Source organism: Caloenas nicobarica, chromosome 1, assembly GCF_036013445.1.
Source record: "Caloenas nicobarica isolate bCalNic1 chromosome 1, bCalNic1.hap1, whole genome shotgun sequence".
In the NCBI taxonomy this organism is placed as follows: Eukaryota; Metazoa; Chordata; class Aves; order Columbiformes; family Columbidae; genus Caloenas; species Caloenas nicobarica.
The window spans coordinates 196,675,049-196,700,206 of record NC_088245.1 but is presented as its reverse complement, the minus strand read 5'-3'; the positions used below and the strand labels follow the sequence as shown (position 1 = coordinate 196,700,206).

At 36.2% G+C, this 25,158-nt stretch overlaps 1 protein-coding gene across 12 annotated transcripts in view; it reads right to left on the bottom strand.

Annotated features, from left to right (window-relative positions):
* PSPC1 (paraspeckle component 1) overlaps positions 1 to 25,158 on the bottom strand; it is a 74,784-nt gene that overhangs the window by 18,676 nt on the left and 30,950 nt on the right. Inside the window, exons 7-8 of one of the 12 annotated variants that reach the window (XR_010605648.1) lie at positions 2,746 to 2,937; positions 2,131 to 2,221 (exon numbers count right to left, since the gene is read on the bottom strand). The exons of 5 other annotated variants lie outside the window; for them this stretch is intronic. Coding sequence is in view for 4 of the 7 variants with exons in the window: in XM_065626943.1 (XP_065483015.1) it covers positions 18,118 to 18,303; positions 21,608 to 21,777 (356 nt within the window). In the remaining 3 variants the exon portion in view is untranslated. Of the gene's footprint in view, positions 1 to 1,974; positions 2,222 to 2,671; positions 2,938 to 3,694; positions 3,719 to 4,536; positions 4,648 to 17,829; positions 18,304 to 21,607; positions 21,778 to 25,158 lie in introns of those variants that run through there. 6 more of the 12 variants (XR_010605649.1, XM_065626944.1, XM_065626945.1 and 3 more) reach the window with 6 other exon arrangements.

Below are 25,158 nucleotides of genomic sequence, written 5' to 3'. Positions count from 1 at the left end.
CCACAACTAAAATCACCTCTTCTCCACAAATACCCCCGATTTTATGGAACATGTGAGCACTGCAATGTTTGATAGGTTTAACATAATCCATTGCTCCAGCTGGGGATGCAGACACAGAAACATGTTGCAGAACCAAGGAGCCCAGAAGAAACCTCTGTAGAAAGGCCGAGTGCGTGGAAAGCCCCTGATGACAGGGGCACAAGGGGAACAAGAGCTCTCTATGCTCTCAGATAAAGACTTCTTAACACAATTTACCTACATCTCAGGGTCCTGTTTGATGATCAGAGAACTCGGCACATCCTGCCAAGTATTTGTTACAGAAAGAATTACTTTGGAAAGCCACACACAGGTTGCACCTTTCAGGCTAGTTTTGCTCCAGAGACAGCCCCAAAAAGCAACTCAGAAGTGACATATGTGCAAATTACAACACACAACCACAAACACTAACAATAAAGGTAACATTTGCCTTATTGGGTACAGCTGAGACTAGCAGCTCAGCGTAGATATGATTTCAAAGTTGGCAGAATTTCATGTCTGAGTCCTATTAAAAGTGCTATTAATTCATCAGTTCTCCCATTTGCTTCCTTGTCATCTTTCCCCTCACCACGGTGCAGCTTGCTATAACATACATCAAAGTTCAAATGTTGTTATCTATTCCATAATGCAGACATTCTGTGAGATGGTAGTTTCTTCCTAAAGCAGATATGACAGAGCACAGCACACTAACACTTTAGGGCTGTAACTTTACAAGTGCTAGTATTAAAATCATTGAACAGGTCCAACACAACAATGGCCAGGGGACCAAGCTGGAACTGTCATCTGGACAAATATTAATGTCCTGGGACACCACCTCCATATGGTGAAACCAATCCAGCTATTGATAAGTACTACCCATCTTAAAGGGAAGCTACAAACTGCACATCCTTCAGTCTCTATTTTAATATCAATTAGGCTTTTCTTCCTTTTTCCCTTATCTACAAACAGCAAGGCTAAGATCTCCAAAGGCCTAACACAGTCTCTCCAATTTTGGTAACAGGCAGTGTGTATGACCTTCGCTTTCTTTGCCACCCAGGTTCACTGAAGAGAAAGCAGTAAGCCAGATTTGGCAACTGATACTAGTGACAAAACTGTAGCCAATAAATCTGATATGTTTTTGAAGATAACCCCTAAAACCAGCCAGTAAGACCACATAGTCGTGTTATAAATTAACCATTTACCGTAACTCAAATACTTGCAAAGTGATTCTAGTGTCTGTGTGTTTTCTTTAAAACAGTGTGTCTCTTTGGGATTCTCTATCAAGAAATTAAGATCACTCCAACCTCCTTACCCAATAGAAACCTATACAAACCCCACTGTTCATGTTTAACAGTACTTTGTTAGACCTGTATGTATCCTAGCAGCTAGTTCTGAAAAAAGGGATCTGCAAGAGTAAGCAGGAACACACCAAGTAATTATTTTCAAAGTAACTGACTCTGAATCACCTTCATTCATATGATGAAGCTTTTCTTTAAATTAAAGCTCAAAGTGGGTATGGTGCCAACCGAAAGGAATCTCAAATATTCTACGAGGCTAACAGCATGATAAACATGCCTCATCTGAAGAGAACAGATGCATCAAGCACAAAGTGATACTGTGCATCCATTGTGCCATTACTGAGGAAAACTGAAAACCAGCTCCTCAGTACAACCTATCTCAAGTAATAGATTCAGCTTAACAGATACTCCCCACAATTGTCTTTCCAACAGAGAATTGTGACGCGAGACAAGCTCCAAGCTGCCACAGCAGCATCCTAAGCAGGAACAGCCAGGACAATCCACACCACCAAAGGACGTTTTACATTTACCTCACACACCCCGATGCTGTGTAGCTTCATTGGCTTGACTGACACGTTGCCTTTTTTAAAAAAAAAAAAATTAGTAGGATTTTTGAGAGCTACTGTAACAAAGTTTATTGTATGTCTACTTGAAAAATTACCTAGCAACAGCAGCACAGGTAAATTTTGACTTCCACTGAAGTGGACCATACAACACTTTGCACCAGCAGGAATAGGGATCATTGAGAGTAGCAGAGCCACTATCCATCACACAGAAAGGAAGAACTCCAGTGCCGAGCTGTTCTCAGGAGAACACACAATCCCTTGTGGCCATTTATTTGGGGTTTCCAAAGGGAACCCGAGATGATCCGCAGAGCTGTGTTCATGTTTGCACTTGTTCAGGTTTACCTATCAAAAGGTAACAGATAACAATGTTGGCTGCTGATGTACTAACAAAAGACACAGTGCTAGACATTTTTAAATGATCAAGCAACCTTTTCCTCCCCATTCTTAATTTTTATTCAAGTCTGGCCGAACCTGCTCACCTTAATCATGAGTAGCCCCTGCTAAGGACAAAAGCCCACATTTGCAACAATAAAACCATCAGGGAGCAAATCAGCTGTCTCCTGGGCACCATTGCATGGCTGCCAGTGATTACAGGAGACAAACTGCAAGATAACCTTCCCCAATCTTATGTTTCCCAAATTCTCTCCTTAAGAGCAAATACCTGCCAACACCTAGAAGTATTTAAGGGAAAAAGTGAACATTACCAAATTAAGGCTCAAAAGGAAAATTAAGTTCCTAGAAGCAGAAGGGCAAATATTTGGACTGAGCCAGCATGGCATTCGATTCCCTTGACACAACTATTAAAAACATTTTAGATCTATTTCAGAACTTTATAAGGTATATGGTATCTGAAGTTAGCATCTTACACAGCATGAGGAATGTGATGTAGTCATATTCCTCTTCTGGAATCAGAAACCAAAAAAGAAAAGACAGTGGCAGTTACCAGTGACAATACTTCCATCAAGGGACAATTATTTTTCTGTTTTGCCTGGATTGCAAAACTTCGCTCATGCAGAAGTTAACCTTTTTCTTCGATATTTGGGGAATGATGAGCATGTCTGAAAATATTTAAACAGAAAGGACAAAGATTTCATCTGCGCAGCTTAAGCAAGGTCTAAACGAAGACACTGCAATTTCTAAGTACTTTGATTTTTATTAAATTTACATTCATTTGTGAGTCATTATGTTCCTAGATGTAAGACCGCGCATTTAATACAAAAGCAGGATCCATTTTTTTTTGCTAGAAAAGGTTCCCTACAATTTCAAAGAAGTTTGGATTTGACCAGCAGAAGGGAATAAAATCTTTAACTTCCCAACATCACTCAGGCTTCTATCACACAGTATAATTGAAGTGTTACATTTTTATATATATTTGATATACATTATATTTTTGTAAAATTTTCTGCTGTGAGGCTGTAGTAATACAAAGTAATTATTATAATCCCATATGAAACGGCAACTCAATCTCATATTTTGAAAACAGCTCTCTCCCCTATATCGCTAACGTTCCCATTTGAAGTTGAGGAATGCGCAGCACCAGAAGAGCTGGCTAACCAAACAGTGATTTTCATAATTATCTATTCTACGTATGTATTAATACAGCAGAAACACCTTCAGATGTTCAGACTTTTACTTTCAACGACTGTGCTCATGCTGAGCAGCTTGGAAAACCATGCAACTAACGGTATCATTTTCTCCATTCAGAGCTCACATGCCCCATTACGTGGATGCAAAGTTCCTGAGCATTTTATGATACTTTACCTTATCACGAACAGCTAAGAAGTACAAAACTGTTGAAGGAAGAAGGGAATAACCTTTAACCCTCATCATCTCTTTCACCTAGAAATAATGATGTATAGATGTGACTTCACCAATTAACATAAAACTTAAGAAACCTGACAGAACAAAAGCATCTGAAACCATCGCCTCACTCAGCATTGGAAGTTACAGTTAAAATTTCATGAATTTGTTTTATGTCAGGTTCTAGAAATTCTGAGGGAGTTCACCTATCACAGAAACTTATGGCTTGTTTACACACAGAGTTTGAAACAAATTTAGAAAAGTCTGCTGTAAACTATTAATAGATATAGTTAAACTAGTACAGCTACCAGAGAGTTAAGTAGTACCAGTATTGCTCTAGTGCTTTAAGCAGTCAGGATATCATTGCACTACACACTGTGTAAGCAAGCTTACCATTATGCAATCTGAGAGAACCACCAAGATCATTTGAGACACACTTCAATAGACATAGTTTTATTAACATCAATTTAGTTTGATTTCAAAGTATTTTTTAAAATTGTTTTAGAGTAGCAAAAAAGTGCATAGGCAAAGCCTAAGAGACAGTTTTCTAAAATTTTACAGAAAATCAGCAAAACTTTCTATGATAGAAAACTACTTATATTAATATCTAAAGGTGCAATGTGATGACCTCAATAGTTTGAGAATATTCTGAATCTTCCAAAAACTACAGAGTATCTAGTTTCAAGGTAAACTTCCTAGATTAAGCATATCGACCTTTCTCTAATACAAAAAACTAGCATTCCTAAGGAATTGTGAAACTTGCTGATACACAGCATGTTTACTTCCAAAGTGATAGCAATGCTGCCTTACACAACTTCACACAACGCTCCCCATTCCCTCCTGTAAAGACTCCTTACCTGTCACTTGTGCAGCAGGTGCCAAGTTAGGCCAGGTCCTAACCTCCTCTTCAAAATAATGACAGCAGAATCGATTATCTTTGTGGGGCTAAAAGCTCTGAAGCCATAAGACTGTGCTGGGGGAAAGGGCAGGGCAAGCTGTGGTCACATGGTCCTTATAAAGAGCAACAACTCAAGATTCACTCAAAGAGCTTTCATCTTTGAAAGTGCTTCATGTGAAAATGTAAAATTTAACAATACTAAGCAACACGTACATCTATCTTGAAATGAAACCTAGTAAGGAAGCATTCAAATACCTAAGCACGTAATAGGTTTTTAATGTTAATTCAAATAAACTTCAATACAGTCAAAGCTTTCTCTAGGTGGCAGAATCACAGAGTGATTCAGGTTGAAGGGACCTCTGCAGGTCACCAGGTCCAAGCCCCCGCTCAAGCAGGGCCACCTGGAGCCAGCTGCCCAGGACCAGCTTTCCATATCTCCAAGCATGGGGACTCCACAACCTCTCAGTGCTTGGTCACCCTCACAGTAAAAAAAGTGTTCCTCGATGTTCGAACAGAGACTCCTGTGTTTGTTTGTGTGCACTGCCTCTGGTTCTGTCCAAAGCTTTGGTAATTCATTGTGCAATTAAGTAATTTCCTTCATATGCTAACTTTGCTGGGTGGCAATTTTTATTTCTGATTACTTCATGACAAATAAAGAACACCAACTTCCAGCTTCCATGATAATAAAGCCATATTTGGTAGAAAAAAGAACATCCTACATTAGATTGGAAATACATAGGAAATGGAATCTGTATTTCAAGATAAAGACAACAGAACAGCATTAATAAACTGCAGAGTATCCTGCAAATGCTTTATTAACTATTGGTCCCACTGACATACAGACTTACCTGTTTACCAAAAAAAAAAAAAAAGCAGCAATGTTGAATACAGGTGCTATTTCTCATGAAAACCTGTGTTTTGAGGAGATGAAGGCATTTACAGATCTGTTTCAATATGACATAACTAGTCCTTGCAACAAACCAAGCCTTCACTTGCCCAGCCTAAGCAGATTACTATTCAGACCTGGGCTAAAAGTTGTGCATAATACTAACAAGGAACCTGAGGAAAAAATACAAGGCAGAATATGTGGAGAACTCAACTGCATAAAACTGAAGAGCAAAGATACTCTACTTGCTACTGTTGTCCTGTTGTACTGTCTGGCAAGCTGGGACTCAAACTTGCACAACTGGACATATTGCTGATGCTGCACTAAGTAAGATTTCTCTCAGCTTTCTATTACCATTTTACTTTCCTTATTTTAGTAGAAATGGCTACTCCTGTAAGATAAAGTTATTGTTCCTACCCAAAGTGAAACAGCTTTCCAAGTGAACAAACATTAAAAAAAGCATTAAGCTTCAGATCTCATAAACATTAAGTAAGCACCTGTAATGAAGGACTGAAAAGCACAATTATTAGGAATAATTTCAACTTTGAAAAACAGAATTAACTATCGGGCATCTCAGTGTGTGTTGAACACTATTAAAATTAAACCCTACCACCACCTATCCCCTTAAAAGACACTCCGGTTTGCCACAACTTTCTTCACTTGAGAACAACAAAGTACAAAGACCTTAATGATGAAACCATGTTTGCACAGGACTAAGCCAAGACCACACATTAGGAAACAGGCAACTTCATTTTGTATCATCTTACATACAAAGGTAGTCAGCTGGCATCATATTCAAGACTAAAATATTCTGAATCAAAGAGATGACTGTTGGCACTATTTTTTATCATGGTTTGTTCAAGGTTTCAAGATGCAAACTCATACTATAATTCTCACATTAAAAATATGCATTTATAGAAATTGTCAGGTGACAAATTTGGAAATATGAACACATTAATGAGAAAATGGTTATGAACACAGACTAGAACATAAAAGTTCTTACTTCGGTTACCTGTTCATGACTTTTGACATACACAAGGAAAACATGATCGTTCTAACACACTACAAACATCATTTGTTTTATCTTGAAAAGAAACTCCACATAAGCAAGCAGCAGCTCTCCAACAAAGTCCACATTTCAAACCGAAGTTGTGCGTACTGATACATTGATTTGAAAGGTTAACAGAACATTTACCTGTTATCAGATTCTTCCGCTACTTTTTACAGACCATCTTCAAAGAACTTGCAGTGTGCTCTCCTGTTCTGCTCAACCTTGTTCTTGCCTTCTCGTTACTGTATTTCCATCTTATTTTAAAAATCTATTTCGGTCAATTTACTTTCATTCTGAGCTCTGCAAAATCTCGCATTTGATAGCTGAGTATGCTCTGCATGTATTTATGCATAAATTTTGAGTGATTCTAGTTTACACCACACTATGTAAACTAAAATAAATGCATATCTACAAACAGCTTAAAGATGAACCTCAGCACCTAGAACCAAGTCTTTGCATCTTCATTCCAAAATTTGGGAATCTGACTGAAACAGTAATCTAGCAGATTGATTTTCTGTAACACACCTTGAATTATCAAAGGAATTTTTGGTTTTGATAGTACGGGTGTTAACGAGTTTGTATTTTTTTTAATTTGTATACAATATTTCCTAAGTCTCTACACAAGCTTGCTCAGATAAATACCTCATTGAGAATACCACATTCATAATTCAGGAAAGGCAACATCTGGAAATGTACTGCAATGACTGAAAAGGTATGAACTAAGACAACTACAGCTGGGAAGAGCACATGCTGATTTAAGGGGTCCATGTCTATACCACCCTCAATCCCCAACAGCAGCAGCTGCCACTGTGTGATTGAAATCTGCTATACAGAAGTGATGAAGATTGTGAAAAGCATCCTCATAGCCAGAAAAGAACTCCATTAACTGAGGCAGGTGAAGCGACTGCTGAACCAGCCAAAGACACTACCAAAGTCCTGGCAAGTTATGAGTGTTGTCTGGCTGTACACCCACCCCATCAGCAGAGAAGCTGCCTCAGGTGCTGGCTGTTCAACTACTCAGGTTTATCACTGTGGAAAGATAATTACATTCTTCATCAACTTAAATCCTTGTTTTGCCACAAAAAAAGTCAAGAGATTACATTTTCCTGCAATAAGAACAGGACCAGATTTGAGCAGCATTTTATTTTTAAGCAGGAGCTCTCTAAACTCATGCAAGTAGTCCTCTATTGGAAGCACTGGTAAATTAAAAGTATTTGAAATTCTGTCCTTTGCCAGCACAATTTTGTCTTGTATATTTAGCCTTCCCTTGCATGTCATTAATAAAGTTCCACCTCTGTTCCTCTAAGTTTATGTAGACAAAAACTAAAAATGAGAAAATATCTAGCCAACTCCCCATTGACATTACTCTTCTCCATATCTTAATGAAACACAGGTTTTCAAGACTTATTTTGTCCCATAAAGCATGTATTTACTTCCAAGTTTACATTGGACTAATTTCACTTACAGCAGAACGCTGAAACAACATTTAAGAATTTTAGATGAAGTTTATCAAGAGTCATATTTGGAGTTTTAATTCTATGGCAGCTTCCAAAATTTAGAAGAAAGAAAGATGAGGTCAAACCACATCTTCATGCTTTTCCACGTAACTATCTCCCCCATCTGTAAATGCATGAAGAGCACTTATCTACTTTTACTTTTCCATATTAGTATTTCCACACGCCTATGAGTCACTTAATTATTGTGTATTGATTCACACAAAGAGAAACTTTAACATTCAATTCATCCAGAAGAACGACTTTTCCCCCTCCTCAGGAAGAACCATAAATCCTTTTTAGCGACACAACAGGTTAAGAGTACATACATTATATTCATATACTAACAAAACACATATGGAGAGGTATGTAATGACTTGCCAAATCATATAAAGATCAGTTTTTACTGTGCATCTGATTCTTTCCTTTAACCCATTTCCATCAAGTTTAGTATTACAACTCTCAAAGTTTTATATAGCTTGTATCTTCCACATCATCAGGAAATTTAAAGCCTTTAACATTAAAGAAAACCTGGAATACAAAATAAGAAACAAGGTCCTAAATGGAACAGATAAGGGTACCCAGAGCAGGCCAGCAACCATGTTCAAAGATGAATTATTTGGCCCAGTCCTACAGTCAGTATATGACATTACGTCCTTACATCACTACTGAAGCTTTGCAGAACCTTGCAGAATTTTTACCATAAGACTAATGGAAGGTTAGGGTTGAGTTACAATGTCAAACCAGTGAAAGATTTAGAGCTCAAATACTTCACAAATACGTAAGACCTCTAGAAAAATAAAGATTTCCTACCTTCTTTAAAGATACACCATTCAGCTTCCTTGACAGTGGGCAGTTTTTAAGATATCCATTTTAAAAACAATTTTTTTTTTTAACAATAATATGAGGAAGTTTCTACAAATTTTCCCACCTAAGGCACAAATTTCCCACCTTTCCCACAAGTTAAGCAACATGTAAGAATCAAGCCCTCCACCTCTCCCAAAAATCTAGATGAACACTTTCAAATCTGTGAGTACTTCTGTAACTACTACAGCAATAAAGCTGAAATGCAAATGTAGTATCAAGGTTCTGGGCACAGTTTTAAAACCTGCATTTATTTCTCAGAAATATCAGACACCTAGGAAATTCAGGTTTATGGTTACTGGAAGAAGAAAAAGACACATGAAAGAATTAATTCCAAAGGCAGTAAGAAGAATGCTCAAGATGAGCTTTTATCCTACTAGGCTTAAAGGCACAACGGTCTTTGGTAACGACCATCACTTGAATTATTGACTTGCTGATATTCATAGCACATGGCACCATCTCCAGTAAAGTACATGTGCCTAATCTAACCAATTCTATTTTTAAGTCGTTAACAACAAATTTAATACCTATAACTGGGTAAAATAAGACAAAATTATATTTCTTGTTAAATCCCTATAACAAAGTTTCACACAATGGCCCAAATTTAAAGAGTGAAAAACACATGCCCAGTAACATAATGGGACTCAACACAAGAGCATGATTTCTTCAAAGATTTGTACTTCCCCTCACCCCCCAGTGGACGGGGTTAATTTCAGTCAACACAATTTTTAAAGTTTCACTTTTAAAATGATGAAACTCAAACTATTTTTTTTAATGTTTAATACAGTACTATTCAGAGCAAACATCAAGTTATTTGTGATTAATTTACTGGTTTGTACACATGCTTGTAATTAAAACCAGATTATCTATGGAAACTAAACGCAGTTGTGTTTGGTTCGGTTTTCTTGATCTTTAATACTGAAGTAGCTGGCAAGCAGAAAAATATCTAGATGTAATCATACTGGAGAAGTATACCAAGTGATTTTATCCTGAGCCAGCTGTCACTTTAGAAACAGTAAGAGGCATCCAGGACTTCAGTTTACTTTCCTAATAAACACGTTTTCATGACTTGCCACTTTTTCCCCATACGCAATAGAAAAAGTGTATTTTGCACAAAACATGCAGAGTAAACAGAAAACAAGCTTAGCAATGAAAACCCCCCCTAAACAAGTTCCATAATATTAAACAAATGCTCTAGTACTCTCTTCTACAAACATTTGCATTCAGCAGCGTGAATAAATTATGAAACTGTACACAACTGTGATGCAAGAATGATGCTGAACATGCGTTAAGTGATAATACAAAAGCTACACAAAACAAAACAAGGCAATAATAAACTGGCACATATACCAAAAGGGTCCTAAAAGCACAGCCGTCTCAGCTGCCAAGTTGACATTATTTTCACTTTTAAACCAGTAATTCAATATATGACAATTATTTTATACATTTTCTTTTAAAACTCTGAACATTCAGTTTTTGAAATGTAATAATTGCATTCTTCACACACTAATGCAGAAACTTTATATTATTTGGCACAGCTCTGGTTCTGAAAATGTCAAATGTAGAACTGCTACTGATACAATGCTAGAAGTTCTAGAAGCACAATGTTCCACATGGGAACTAAACTGAAGATGAACTGCTGTTGCATTATTAAAGTTTTCCTTCTGTGCCTTCTGGAAAAGGCTCTTGATTTGAAGTTGATTAAACTGGAGCTGTAGCTTACCTTTCACATGCTCCATCCCTTAAAGAGGACCATAAGACATGGAACAATGAAGTGCTATTGTATTAAAGAATGAAGAACGTTAGCATTTTAAAAGACAGCATTTCTCATACTTGCAACTGCAGTTTCCATATTTTCTTCCAAGAAGAAGTACATGTGAATAATCCTGCTTCTCTAAAGCAACTGTGTGTACCATCTTTCCTGGAGAAATCATGAAGAACACTTTTTTCCGTGTTTTAGTGGCTTCCATGTAACCTTCTTGGCAAATGCAGAAAGTGAACAGACAGATCAAGCTCACATAATCTGGCTCAATATTTTAGCGTACTTTTTTTTTTCATTACTTCAAACACCTGCCCTCTTGGGCCAGCTATCAGTAAAAATGTAAAACGACTCTGCTATCCAGACAGCTAAAGCACTAAACATATTTCTTACCTATTTGTTCTAACCTATATATTTCTTAGAAGTCATTCAAACTCACTTAATGAAAACATATACATGCAAAAACTACATTCTCTATGTGGCATGTAGACACAGCACAAACTAACCTATGTCCACACAGTTATGAAGAGTTGCTCTACTGCCCACTCCTTGCTGTTCTTCCCCGCTGAAATAAGCAGAATCAACAATTTTCCCTGCGTTTCTTTAACCATGCTCACTGCATAGGCACAGAGGTGCAAGAGCAGCACAAAGCAGGTGGGAAGCAGGACCAAGCCGTGAGGAGGGCAATGGGCTGTTCCTATCTGCAGCAATGCATGTACTGAATTATTTTAAATAGGAACACAAAGATTTCAAATATCCCATTAGCATACAAATATTTAAAACATTTGTAAGCAGTTTGAAAGACCGCTTCCAGCTGGCAATTCAAAAACTGCATTCTACAGTACTGCGAGAGCTGATTTGTGCAGGGTTTTTCCTGCAACTTCATGCTAAATAAAAATATTTAAAGCTTAGTAACAGCACTGCAGAATAAATCCTTTGAACAGCAAAGATGCTTTTTAAAAAAGAAACCCATTAAAATACCTAAAACACCGAGAACAAATAGCAGCAAAAAGAATTACGATAAATCCTTGTGGTTTTTACATCTTTCTAGATTTATTACATTTCCTCTTCCAACTTGCTTATGTAGTTTTCCACCTTAAGTATATGTGGTTATTTAAAGAGGGAAAACCTATTTTGCTTGGGGGTCTGGGGCGCGGTTAGGCATTGGAGTTATTTGCTTGTTTAGGGGGGACGGGTGTTTTGGTGTGTTTGGTTGGTGGTTTTTCTTTTGAATGTTCACTGAGAATAAAAGAATATTCCCTTTCACACAAATTAAAAATTGATTACAGTGAAATTAAGGCAAAAAACTAATGAAAATACATTAATCCTATCCCAGAATTGCTATAAAATATTCACCATTTTATTTTCCTTCACACCATCTTCTGTTTGGTGCTTCTCTGGCTACGACACACAGGTATAAGACTGGATTCTCACTGGTTTGATGAGAAGCTAACAATTTTAAAATCGGCTGTTTCATACTTACAACAACATGAAGTGTGTACGCTGTATATAGTTGCTGCATTCAGCCACAAAAATCAAGTCCTACAGAACAATTTCATAACAACAAAACACAAGAAACATATCCAACTGCAGTGTCACCATCCTGCATCCTATGAATATTAACATTTTTTACAGAAAATGAATTCCCTTTGGTTTGTCTGATATTTCTTGGCCACCTGCACAACACTAATCCCAAAGTTTAAAAAATCCAGGACATCAATGTAACTAGTATTTCCATCTCTCCGTTAAAAATTAGTTTGTGGTTTTCATGTATAACAAGTTTTAAAGTTATTTTTGTGAATCTGTTGTCGATATAAAATTAAACCACATTTCTCCCATGTTATTATGTTACTTTATTTCAGCACCAGCAGCCCTTCCCAGACTTTTTTCGATTTACAGTTTACATACAGGACTCTTCACACTTATTCCTGTTCAAGGTTCTATCCAATTTCTTCTACTGAGAAATTAAAGGCAAGCACAATAACTTTATTCTCGCTGCACTTCCTTCAAGTCAAGCACTTAACATCCCGCATACAGTTAGCATGTAAATTCAACCAAATTATACAGTTATGCTTTACTCTACAGAAATTAAGATATAAAAGCACACTAGTAAAACTAGGAACAACAGAAGCTGTAGACAAACCATTTACCAAAACAAATGGGAAAACCTTATGAGCACATGTATGCAGTAGCACAGTAGTTCCTTTTGAATCTCATATCTCCTATTCCGAACATTTTGTCCCCTATTCAAGGGACTACATACAAATCAGTAAGTTTTTACCCACATTTACAATTTTTTTCTTTTAACATGATTTGGGTATAAATTAATCATTATATGAAATCGGTTTTTAAAAATGGTTTTTACCTGTAAGTATGATATACTTATCTGTGAAATTACACTTTTCTGAATGGTTCCTTCAACTAGGAGAAAATGTTTACTGTTCTAAACTGTTTTTCTGAAGAAATCCATCTCTTACCGCTTGCAGAAGTCAGGCCAAAGTCATTAATATGAAAACCTAAAAATATCAATTATATTAGTTCTCATAGTAGCTTAAGGAAGTTCAAGATGGAAAAGACCTATTAAATCTATCCCATTGAAAATGAACACATTGAGGGCTTGCATTTAAAATCATCAAAAGTGTTGTTTTCATGAAAATTTCATGTTCAGTTTATCTATTCTACAACTTATATTTTAGATATAGATAATTTTGATAAACTTCAGTATTTCATGGATTACTGTCAAAACAAACCTGAAATGCCTACAGCTATGATTTTTGAAGTATTTTATGGGGGAAACCCCAGAACTCTTAACAAAACAGATTTCTTCATAACAGCAAAACACTGAATTGGTGAGACCACCTACTGAGACTAAATATATTTTACAGTATATCCCAAAAGGTGACAAAAAGCCAATCCAATGGGAAAAGTTATACCTGACATTAAGTATTGCGAGTTTTTAGTCAACCCTTCTATTTTTAATAAGTTCTCACGCTTCATTTAATAGACTTTTCAGAAAACAAATGACTTTGGGATAACATAATCCAATGTTTGCCACTAAACTAGCATGGAACAGTCAATCACCTTCCTCTGTATTTTCCACTGGTCACACTCACACCCTCCTCACCATTCAAGAATCAGGGAGGTTTGGACTGATGTTCCCTCATGCTAGAAGTGAGCAAACAGCCCACGGAAAGCACCAAATCCCAAGGTGGTTCCACATCTTGATGATAGCACAGTGCCTAAATGAATAAATTCAGGGCTCCTGAGAAGAAAATTAAATTGCATTTGAAGTATGTGCTCTCTCAAGTCCTCAGTCTTGTCCCCAGGCACAAGGTACCAAGAGATGCTGGATGCAGACTCTGTAAAACCACCCATGGATATGCACCACTTCAAGTCTCAGGATGAGAATCCATTCACATTTGTGGTCCAATGTAAACTGACCCCATCAGTTGCTACTGAGTCTTCCCTGTCATTTTACTAGTTCACTTACAATGCATTCTGACTTGTCTTCACAAGAAGGGAAGAATTATGATCCAAGTTGTTACAGAAAAAATTACGTATTAAGAAGTATGCCAAAAATTAGTTTCCACAACATGCTTAAGTAAAATGAGCTTCATGCTATCGGAGCACACCACTCATTTGCTGAGCATCTCACCTCAACGCATATTCACCCTTCAAAAGCCCTACAGGGTTTTTCCTTTTCACCTGAGAATCTTCCTTTAGATCAGTTATTTCAGCATTTTTTGAGCCAAGCTATCTCAAGCCAGACTGTGACTGTTCAACAATCAGTACTTCATAAGTCAATGCATTTGTATGTAGTACCTTGTAAAAGACTTTGTAATTATAGATTATTCTACTTTTCAAGTTAAAAATATCTAAAATCAGAAATGGAAAAGGGGAAAAAATGAGGTTGGTATAACATTTTAAAATCTGAATGTGTACTTCAGATCAGAATGTTCCTCAAAGAATGCATACTTTAAAATTGTATTGGATTATGGTTAAAATTAAATTAATGTAACCTTTAGTTCATATTGTTTTCTTGCCATCTATTTTAACCTTTTTTTCTAATAAGTCTCCAGTTTATCATATGTTTATGTCCAATTTGAGGAAATAGATGTGAAAAATACGTAAATCAACTTAAGATCAGGAATTTTCTTTCTAGATAATCCATGATAATTTTTAAGTATCTTTCTTAGGAAATAAATACAGTTAAGTATATCTGAATCACCACCAAGCTTCCCAAGATATCAATGTGCTTTATCTAATGAGCACACTGGACAGAAATACAAAGAAATTAACTCATAACCAAAATGAATTTTAAGTGCCAAATAGCTCCCCTTGAAATGACCAAGGTGATAAATGCAGTTTGACAATCTGGAGTCTAGTGGTGGTGTTTTCTTTTACTTAAATGGAAGAGTAAAGCTTTACTATCTTTAAGCATTAAAATTGTGTCTCAGTAGGTACAACTAAAAATAAGAGCACTGTAGTTGTCAATTCCGTACCATTCCCAAGCTTAGTTCTACCACAGCATACAGCAGAAAGAGTCAGGACTTCACTGTGCTTTCTGGTCAGACCAAAGACAGTTAAAAATTTAAGTACATTTGTACACAGAAAACAAAAATAAACTGATCGGTCAGATGAGGAACACGGAAAATTAGTCACTTGCAGCACATAGGTAGTACCTTCAAGCAAAAACACCATTTGGCCAACTCTACATACCATTTTTAGGAACCAAACTGGGACCATTCCTAACAAATTTTGTGTTTATCCTATCACTATAGAGTCTGTTACTACCACATATGGCAAAATGAAAATCACTGTCTTTACCCTTGAGCTGTATACAATCAACATGGTCAGGCAGCCCTAAGAAAGCTTTCAAGAGAAGAATCTGGCAGGCTGTCATCAGCTACAAAAGGAATTCTTCATGTAATCTTTAGAGTGCGCCCAAATCCAACATTTCAGTATTTATTTTTTAGGACTTAAGGCTTGGATATTTAAAAAGAGATATACATTATTTTCTGGAATAAGGACAGCAGATAAATCCACTGCTGCCACACAGCAGAGCCACCCAAGTCTGAGTTTTACAGGAATCGTAGCTCGCAACCATGGAATGAAAATTACTAATATTAAAATCTACAATAACTTTTAAATACACATATACCTCTGCTTGCTAGCAAAAATGCAGTGCAACAAATGCACTTAAAAATAGCATGAGGCTGGCAAAGAAAGAATTAGTCACTTTTTGTAGATTTGGCATGTTTAATGTACTTCTGAAACATATGCAGATACTATAAGGATGACGGTGTAAGTATCTGAACAAATGAACACGTTAGCCAAAAGGCCTGAATGACACAGACTTTTACTTTGAAAAACTGAACAGATCTCTTCAACTTAGTTCAAGTTATATTTAAAACGTGTTCCCCTTACAGTGCTACAGTTTAGAATTACCAACTCACACCAGTACTTTCCCAATTCCCATAAAAATGTCATGTACAAGGGCAGAAAAGATGAGATAAAAGTAATCTAATGTTTATAGACACCAATGTAAACTGAATTTTCCAACTGCACGCAACACACCAAAGCAGAGGGCTTAAGTAGTTGCTATAAGCAAACACTAGTTTACAGTTAATGAAAAAAACCAGCCATTTTCCCAAATGTTGAGTTTTAGGAGTAGTGTCCTAAGTAAAACCAGTTGCAAGGTTTTTTTAGAAGAGTGCTGTAACAAGATACATATATAAAGTAAGGAAAAGAATATTTCAGACTTTAAACCTAACTCACTATTGCATTACAAACTATGATGTGTGGCACATATCTCAAATCGAGCAAAAAAGGGCAACATCAGAAACAGTCTAGAGGAAAATGCTCAGTAGTTACTTACAGATGCCAAAAGTGAAGACCTACTCAAGTGATAACTCCTGAACTGGATGAAAAAAAATCTCCATGTTCAGCTATATAACACTGGCAATTTTAACAACAGTGTACAAAATGCCAGCGATGCCTCTATTTTCACGCTACCTATTTGCTCCCATTTCAGTTCACCAAGACCATCGCTGCTATATTAAGAAGTAGCACATACGTGCTCTCTCTGCTGCTTGCATCCCATGCTTTGAGCTACTTACATACCATTTCAATATAATTAGGGCATCATATTATCTCGAAGGAGTTTTTAATCAATTTAGCATCACTGTTCATGAAGACAAGTTTTAGTAATTAGTATTTCTGAAAATGTGAGTGAACTGATAAAAACAGAACACTAGTATTTTACAACTATTTTGCACAGAAAAAAGCAATATTAACCAAAAACATCCCTACTTTCTTGCCATTACAGGAATAGAACCAACAGGCCTTTTCCATCATCTTCCATGACTGACAAAATCTGAACCATAATAAGCTTCCTAACAGCTTTATCATCAGTTTTATCTTAAGACTCAATCAGTGAATCTAGACTGAGTCGTGATAGAAATGAGAATTTTTCAAATTCATCATTCTGTAAAACATTTATCAAGAATACTTGTGTGCAATCCTTCTAAATGCATATTACTTACTGTAAGTGAACAATTATTTCAACCAGAAAACATTTCTTTGCCTCCTAATAAACAGTTAATCATTGACAACAGACTTACTTCTATTCCAACCAACCGTCGGGAGAAATGTATACTTATAATATGCATTACATAGTGGAAGGCTTTAAACCAGCTTGCACAAATGTTTCCTTCCTTGCAATAGCAAGATACTTTAACGATCAGTAGAACACAGATGTCACAATTTTTTTTTCCTGTAGAAATATGGTCCAGGTAAACTCATTCATACCGTTATGAATAAAGCATACATACAGATTCTTTGTCCAAAGTATCCCCCCCTCCCAAGTTTAATTTTCCATTATTTGAGTAATATACTCTGTTGATAGGCTTATTGTGACCAAGTTTGCAAAGGGAGACTGAGATTCAAGGACACAGTATCCTTGAGAACACCTTGTATAAAATTTGATGCTCTCCAAAAGTCAAAACAAACAAAAGCAGTTGTGTTATAAACCATTCATAGTATGTACTGCAACATGCGCTTTAGCTAAACAAATTCACTCTAAGAACGGAATTTTCTTGACACATAGTAGAAACTACCTAAGAATGGAACATGTTGCTGCTTATAATTAAGCATAAAATTATTCTCACCCAGTATTAGTAATAACATTCCCCAAATCCTTTCAAGTTATTTTTATACTTTATTGTAATCAGATAACTGCACGTTTTACAGCATAGTCACACATTGCATTTTGCTAGTCACAAACACATTGCCTTACATAATGATCCGCATCATTTCTGCTCTATACTGCAAAGCCTATGACTGAATACAAAAAAAGTTTTACAAAAGAAACTGTTTTAAAGACTACAATAACAATAAAACCGTTTCCAGATAACAGCTAAAATTATAAAGGCATATCACTGTATAGTTTTACTGGAAGTTCTAAACAGTAAGGAATGAAGTAAGTTTTAGTATCTGCGACGCTTGTTAGGTCCTTCAAAGTTGCCCCCTGGGTTTCCTCTACCAAAGCCACCAGGTCCACCACTCACGGCACCTACACCACTCATTGGTGGCTGAGGAGTTTCAGAGCCCGTTCTACTAACCAGAGGTGAACCCATCTGTGATGGACCTCCTTGAGGGAATCTCTCGTTATGCTAACATAAGTCCATTTGGAACATGCCAAATGTGAGTTACAACAAAAACCACAAGCGATGTTGTCATGAAGTTCAGCAGATAGTCCAGTAGAATCAGGATCACACATAGAGGGAAGAAAGGAGCAATTCAATTAGTTATTATGGAAAAAGAGCTGGAAATTAAAGAGTGCTAATGTTATGCTCCAACTTGTTAAGTAAACTAAAAATTTAAAACTTAAGTATTAAGACCAACTCTGGTGCCAAATGTAATGTCATCCTTTCAAGCACATCTGAAGCAATACATATTCTCTATATAACAGAGGAGACAGCAAACAATAATTTTATACCTGAGCCCTATTCTGCCTTACAAACCCACTACAATGCTTCCCCCCTTAAATAAATTAGACACAGAAACATTGTCAAACTATGGAAAAAAAACCCACAGCTTTTGTATTTCTAGAGACTGCAGGGTTATTCTTTTAATATCAATATAACCTGAAGATGTATACCAATGTATCTGTGGATATTTCAGTCCATACTACCTGGAGTCAGTCTTTTGTAAGGCATTTGAGGAATATTTAGTTAAGACTTTTAAAATCCAGTCCAAATTAACTGACAGAACTAGTGACAAAATGCATAACTGGACTATGCTTAGTTTAAAAAAAAAATCTTCATATATACCTAAGGCTAACCTGAAATATCAATATAAGATCAAAATCCAGTTAATGTTCCATATTTATTTTCCTTAGTTCTATGCCTAACATTAATAAAGGTATATGTGCTTACACAGATGTATTTGGCTATAGCAGTTAAGACCTAAACCAGAAAGCATGCATCTGAGCACTTCTAGTTCAGTATTTATGCAAGCGTTTAAACATAGAACCCCACATGATGACATTTAAAACATTAAGTCAGCATAACATAAACCATTAAAAGCACAGATATATGGTACAATCAGATCTTGAAATAACTCATCATTCACCTGTTGAGGACAGTTACGCTTTCAGAAGAAATTCTTTCTGTACAGAGATCTACATTAACCACCCCGGTATTCAGAGTTCAACAAGAACTGAACCTATACACCCAAATCAGAAAATAATTCTTCTGAAAGTCTAACTCCAGTAATAGTAGCAGAGCTCAAGGTCTAAAGTCTGCTAACTCATATATATATTAAAACCAGCATTACATTCATACAAAAATATATGCAACTTAGATCATGGTTGAATATACATGCATTGTTTAGAATTTGACATGGAATAAGAAAAAAGTTACTGCAGCAGCTGCATAAAGATCTACTCCTTCCCCAAAGTATCTTAAAATCTGCAGCAATGGTTAAAAATTGTTTAAAAATTATCTTTAACTCATGCCAGCTTGTTAGCAATGGATATGGATTTCAATAAATACTTTATATCATATTCCTGATAATTTTTATCATTTGACTTTAGGACAAAAAGTTCTCTTATCAACAAGGACCCCTCACTCCAGATAATGAGAAAACTGCAGTAATTAACTACCTACAGTAAAGTGGAGGGTGCAGGGGAAGATATTTTTAAAATGTTACGTTCAAAGATAATCTATGTTTCAGATGACTGCAGTGGAGCAAAAAGAAGATTGCTCCAACTTTCCCCTTAAAAAAAAAAATCAGAAAACCATCCAATTTAAAGAATGAAAACTGTATTTCTGGTTTATAAAGCATATTCTCCATTTCCCTTAGTAAAAAGTGAAATCAACTCTCCCAGTGTTTTAGCAGACAGCCCTCAAAGGATCTTTAAAGTGTATTTCCGACAGCAGCAAAAATACAGTAAGGCTATTCCTTTCTGTAGTGGCCTGCCCCACAAATTAAAAACTTTGAAAGTCCAAAATGAAGGAAAAAAAAAAAAAAGGCATTGCATTTGTCCTTAAGTAGCATGCAGAAGAAAATGGAAGTAAATAAAAAATTAAAACATGCATTTTGAACTGTCAGTATATTCCCCACATTTCCATTCCTGGAATGACTTTTTGTAGAAAAACAACAGTTTGAGACAGGTACTATGATTTACACCACCATGTTCTTTTCCCTATCCCTCTTTTTCAGTGTCTATATAATCATAAGAGAATGTTCTAGAGGTGATCAGTAACACAGTGGTCTCCAGCAAAAGTATCTCTGAAAACACTACGTTGTAATAAGCATCCCCTGCTTTGTAAGAAATGATAAAACTGATTAAATAAGCTGGCTCCTATGATGTGAATTGAGATCCTCCTCTTTAACTGGTAAAGACCAGACTTATCATGTATTTTGTGCTCAATCAAAATCTCATTTTCCTCTAGGGAACAAAGGATTTTGTCCAAACTTCTTACATGGATTGCTCAATCGCAGATGGATACTGTTGAGAAGGCACATAAAAATATACAGCTAAAAAATGCTTGTGTGTTCCAATACAGCTACAATGGAATCACTTTTTACATTATGTATACAACCACTAGAACACCCCAAATATCTATTTACAGAATAATATTGAAAAAATACCTAAAAATCAGACTAAAAATTATATAGTTGTTTCTCTACATAAGACATTACAGCTAGGAAAAGTGACTGGCTATGAGAACAGAGCAAAATTGGCTAGTTTTTCAACTGCATCCTGATGGTATATGTGCTCCTGATTAAAAAATTGCATATGTATACAAGACATTCTCTACCACCCTTGGCAGTTGGGCAATTTTATTTTTCCTGGATTGATATGACAGTTATCCCTAACAGCTGCTGGCACACTTTTAAGTGGTGTAATTACTGTCATAATCTCATGCTTTCAACACAGTTAGAAAATAAATACAAAAAACACTAGTTTTAAAAAATTAAATCGTTTACACAAAGATATCTTCACACTACATAGCTTCCAAGACTTAACTGTTCATCAAAAGCCCCAACAAGTCAATATGTAGAATTCAGTTTCACAAAAGAAAAAACAGCAAATGCCTACATTTACAGATTACTCTGGTATGTTGTTCCCTCTTCACTTCACAGAACTGATTTCATTCTACCAGTGAGTTTTTCATGACAGGTCATACACGCAAAGTTTTGCCAGAAGTGCTGCACATTCTAATCTCAATTTAAAGTCTGGTTACTGATCAAAAAACCCCATTCCTAAGGAAAGTATGATTTTCACAGTAATATCAAACAAAGATTTCCCTTCTGTGTTGTAAATTATTTGCTTGAACAAGTTTTATCAACTACTTCTAACAGATTCAAGGCATGTAACATGTTCTTAGTGTGAAAATATCTTTGGTAACAAAAATGAGTCATGAGACATGACAGCTATTCAAAATAATTAAATTTGTGATACGTTACCACTGTTCCATTATCTGGCATCATTGATGTTCCCATATTTGCAGCTCCTTCTGGTCCCATGGAAGGACCAGGACCCATTGCAGGGCCAGGTAAAGTTCCTCTGTTGTTCATATTCATACCCATCATTGGAGGAGGGCCTTGGTTACCAGCAGGTGCTGGGCTAAACGCATCTATGCAAAACAATCTATACTTAGAGCTGTCCTATCCAAATTTTACAAAAATAAACAAACAATTTACAATATTTTAAAAGCCAAATGTACAAGACTTCCAATACTTGAAATAAAAAAAAAAATTCTTTGAGACTGTACATTTATCTCAATCATCTGCTTTTAAACAGATTTTCAGTAATCCCTATTAATTTGCATTACATCATCTGCCTCGTGTATTTGAAAATCCTGAACTTTACAGCTAAATATAGGTGTACTGTTTCTGTGCAGGAATTGAAGTGTTCATATAGCATACATATGCAGAATACACACCACAAATTAGCAAAAATCTCAAGTGATTTTGCACTTACTGGCAGCTATAAAGCAACTTGGCTCTTTAGGGATCATAACATATTAAATATACATTTGCTGTTCTACTAGTATTAACTGTATATAGTGTTACAGTTTATTAGTCTAATGTCTAAAAGCAATACCAAATATGGTACCCAACTCTACAATAAATTATTTGTAATATGGCATAAATAAATCTTGCATTTAAATGTAATTTATAACAGTAAAAGTAACAAAAAACTAAGGGTAGTTTTGTTAGAACCGAAAGTGACAGAAAAGTCTCCTCCAAAATTCTGATTCACAGTAAAGGGTAGAAGAAAGGCTTAAAAAACACCTTCTGAGGAGATCATTTAGCTGTAGCATTGTGCGAGGAAACACCACTCTGCCATTACCCACTAACATATTCAACAGTTCATAAAATTGCCTTTGTAACATTTTCTCATGTTATAAGAAAGAGGTCTGATTATATACATAATTGAGATCTGCTATTACAAAATGTCATCAACTTTAAGACTGGTGGTGATGCATTTCCCCCTCTCCCCCAACAATAATCCACCCTTTTCAGCCAAAAGCGTGCATCTAAAATTTGGTAATGGAAGATGACATGCCTTTGGAATCTAGCCTACATTCTAAGTCATGATAACATGAAAGAATATCAAGAAATCTGGCATGTTGCTAGACTAATAAACTTGTTATTTTTATTTCGAAAATCAGCCTTTCACCTCTCATCGGGACTGTAACTTCTTTAGTAATGAATACATAAATGTCCATCATTGTAAGCAGGTCATTCAGCACAGATACAGTACCATGGCTATCTGCAGGTATGCAAAATTGCGTCTTTATTACCTGCCCTGAATACACATATGACAGCAGTCAGTGAAACCACTGCATCCAAGATACTGCTGCTAAAATGGCAGACCTGGGCTTGATCATATACATTACGCCAACTGCAAGGTACTTAGCAAAAACAATCCATGCAACATGGTAGCACATGTGAAATGCTAAATATTAAAATCTATAGAGAAAAGTCCCGTAATTTTGAAAAGCAGAACTCATTTGAGCTTAATAATGACTCTAAGACCTCTCCCTGATATTAAGCCAAAACAAAGGTATGCACAAGTCGGACACTTCTTACCTACCCACAAGCATCATCAGTTCACGTAGCAAGTAGAAGATTGTGCTACAATTCAAGACGCTTACAGTTCAGTATGCCTTAAAACTGTTTTTAGTGTCATCCATTCAGTGACTATATATGGAAGGAAAATGAGAACTCTAAACTGCCAATATAAGGAGAAACCATTGTTTTCAGAGACTAGAGTACTCTGCAGGACTATCACAATGGCAGTGCTTAGCACTGGTAGCAGTGACACTAACTAAAAGCAGTCAATGCTCAATTTTCTGTTCTTGGCTTGCTTACCAGCCTAATTAACCTTAGCAGCTGGCCACATGCAGGTAGTGTTTTTTGCAATTGAAGGATAAGCAAAGTTCTTATCCTCTGTATCATACAAATGCACCCATGTTGCTTCCAGGGTAAAGTATAGTAACTTATACTATCAAACCTCTACATTACTAAGCCAGTTTGAGGCAGAGTCAGTTCTGACAGGAAGACAACCATGGAGTAATTCAAGGAAAAAGTGGGGCCCTGCACAGCCTCAGCGAGAGGCCGCTATGACATTTTAGCTGTACCTCCAAGGTCTTCCTAGCTCCAAAGCAGACCCTAAGAACTAACCACTTGCTTGCCCATTCTTTTTGGCAGGACACTGACGTGAGCACTTTATTCAGTTGACCAGGTTCAGTAATACACGGAAATCAGTCAGTGTTCATGCCACAAGGCACAGACATTAAAGAAAGGTCTTTTTCTGCAATCTGGAGGTATCCAAACTGCACATGCCAAGGTCTGGCAGAGTTGGCAACAAGCCATTGCCAATAATCCTTGTCAATGCAGAGAAAATTGCCAAAAAAATGTTTTTTCATATTGAGAAGTTTTCAGCTGAACTTTCACGTTACAGATCCAGTTAAGTGCTATGATGAGGCATATGGATTCTCTCAGGACATGTTTGCCGCAGAAAACAATGTAAAAGAGTGGCCCTGCGCAAGTCAGCCCACCACTAATTAAATCTGTCACAGAGGCACCTTGCTTTTTAATAACACTACCATGTGGGTATTTCCATTACTGAGCACACTCCAGCTCCCCACGGGCCCACATGATAAGAAGTCACAAACAGCACAGGTAAAGGCCAGTTAAAAATAAAGTTACAATTCCAATAGAAATGTTAAGAAAGGATTCCAAGATAAATAATTAAAGCTCTACTATTTAAACACCTACTGCAGATTTCTGGGGTCTTTTTTTTTTTTTTTGTATTGGTAGTAGTGGGGTTGTTAATGGGCCAAAGAAAAACAAACAAAAACAACAACAAAATATCTGCAGTGAGCTAACCTAAAATCCAGATACTGTGGAAACAAAAACTATCTTTAACTATTCATTATGGATATTTTTCCCTTTTTAAAATAGTAGGTTGCTGTTACTATAACTTTTTTTGGAACTACAAGTTTATTTCTATAAGCATTGTATCAAGTTTAAAATCAAGTCATAGCACAAAGCTTACAAAGCAAGACTATGATGAACATCACTGTCAAGCATTATAACCTGACAAAGAAGGCCTGTGAACTGACAGCTATAAATATAATTTTTACATATCGATTTTAACCATGTATCTTGTGAATCTGGACAACTGGCACAGTACCAAGATTTACCAAGTCTCCTAATTAAATTTGCAAAGTCTCCTAAATTTTTAAGTAGACTGCAATAACATGTAGAAGTACGACTACGAAATAAAAAAAATTGGTCACAATTTATGTTTCAGCTTATTATTTGTATACAACTTCACAATGCCTTTCTGTAGAATTATTTTTAAAGCTCTTAATCTTCACTGAAAGAAAAAGCCTATTTGTATTTTACAGCTATAAATGTGTCTCAATTAATAGATGCAAAGAAATGGTGAATAATGTATTTTAAAATCTGGACTGAGCAGATTCAGTAGTCTATAAATTCAC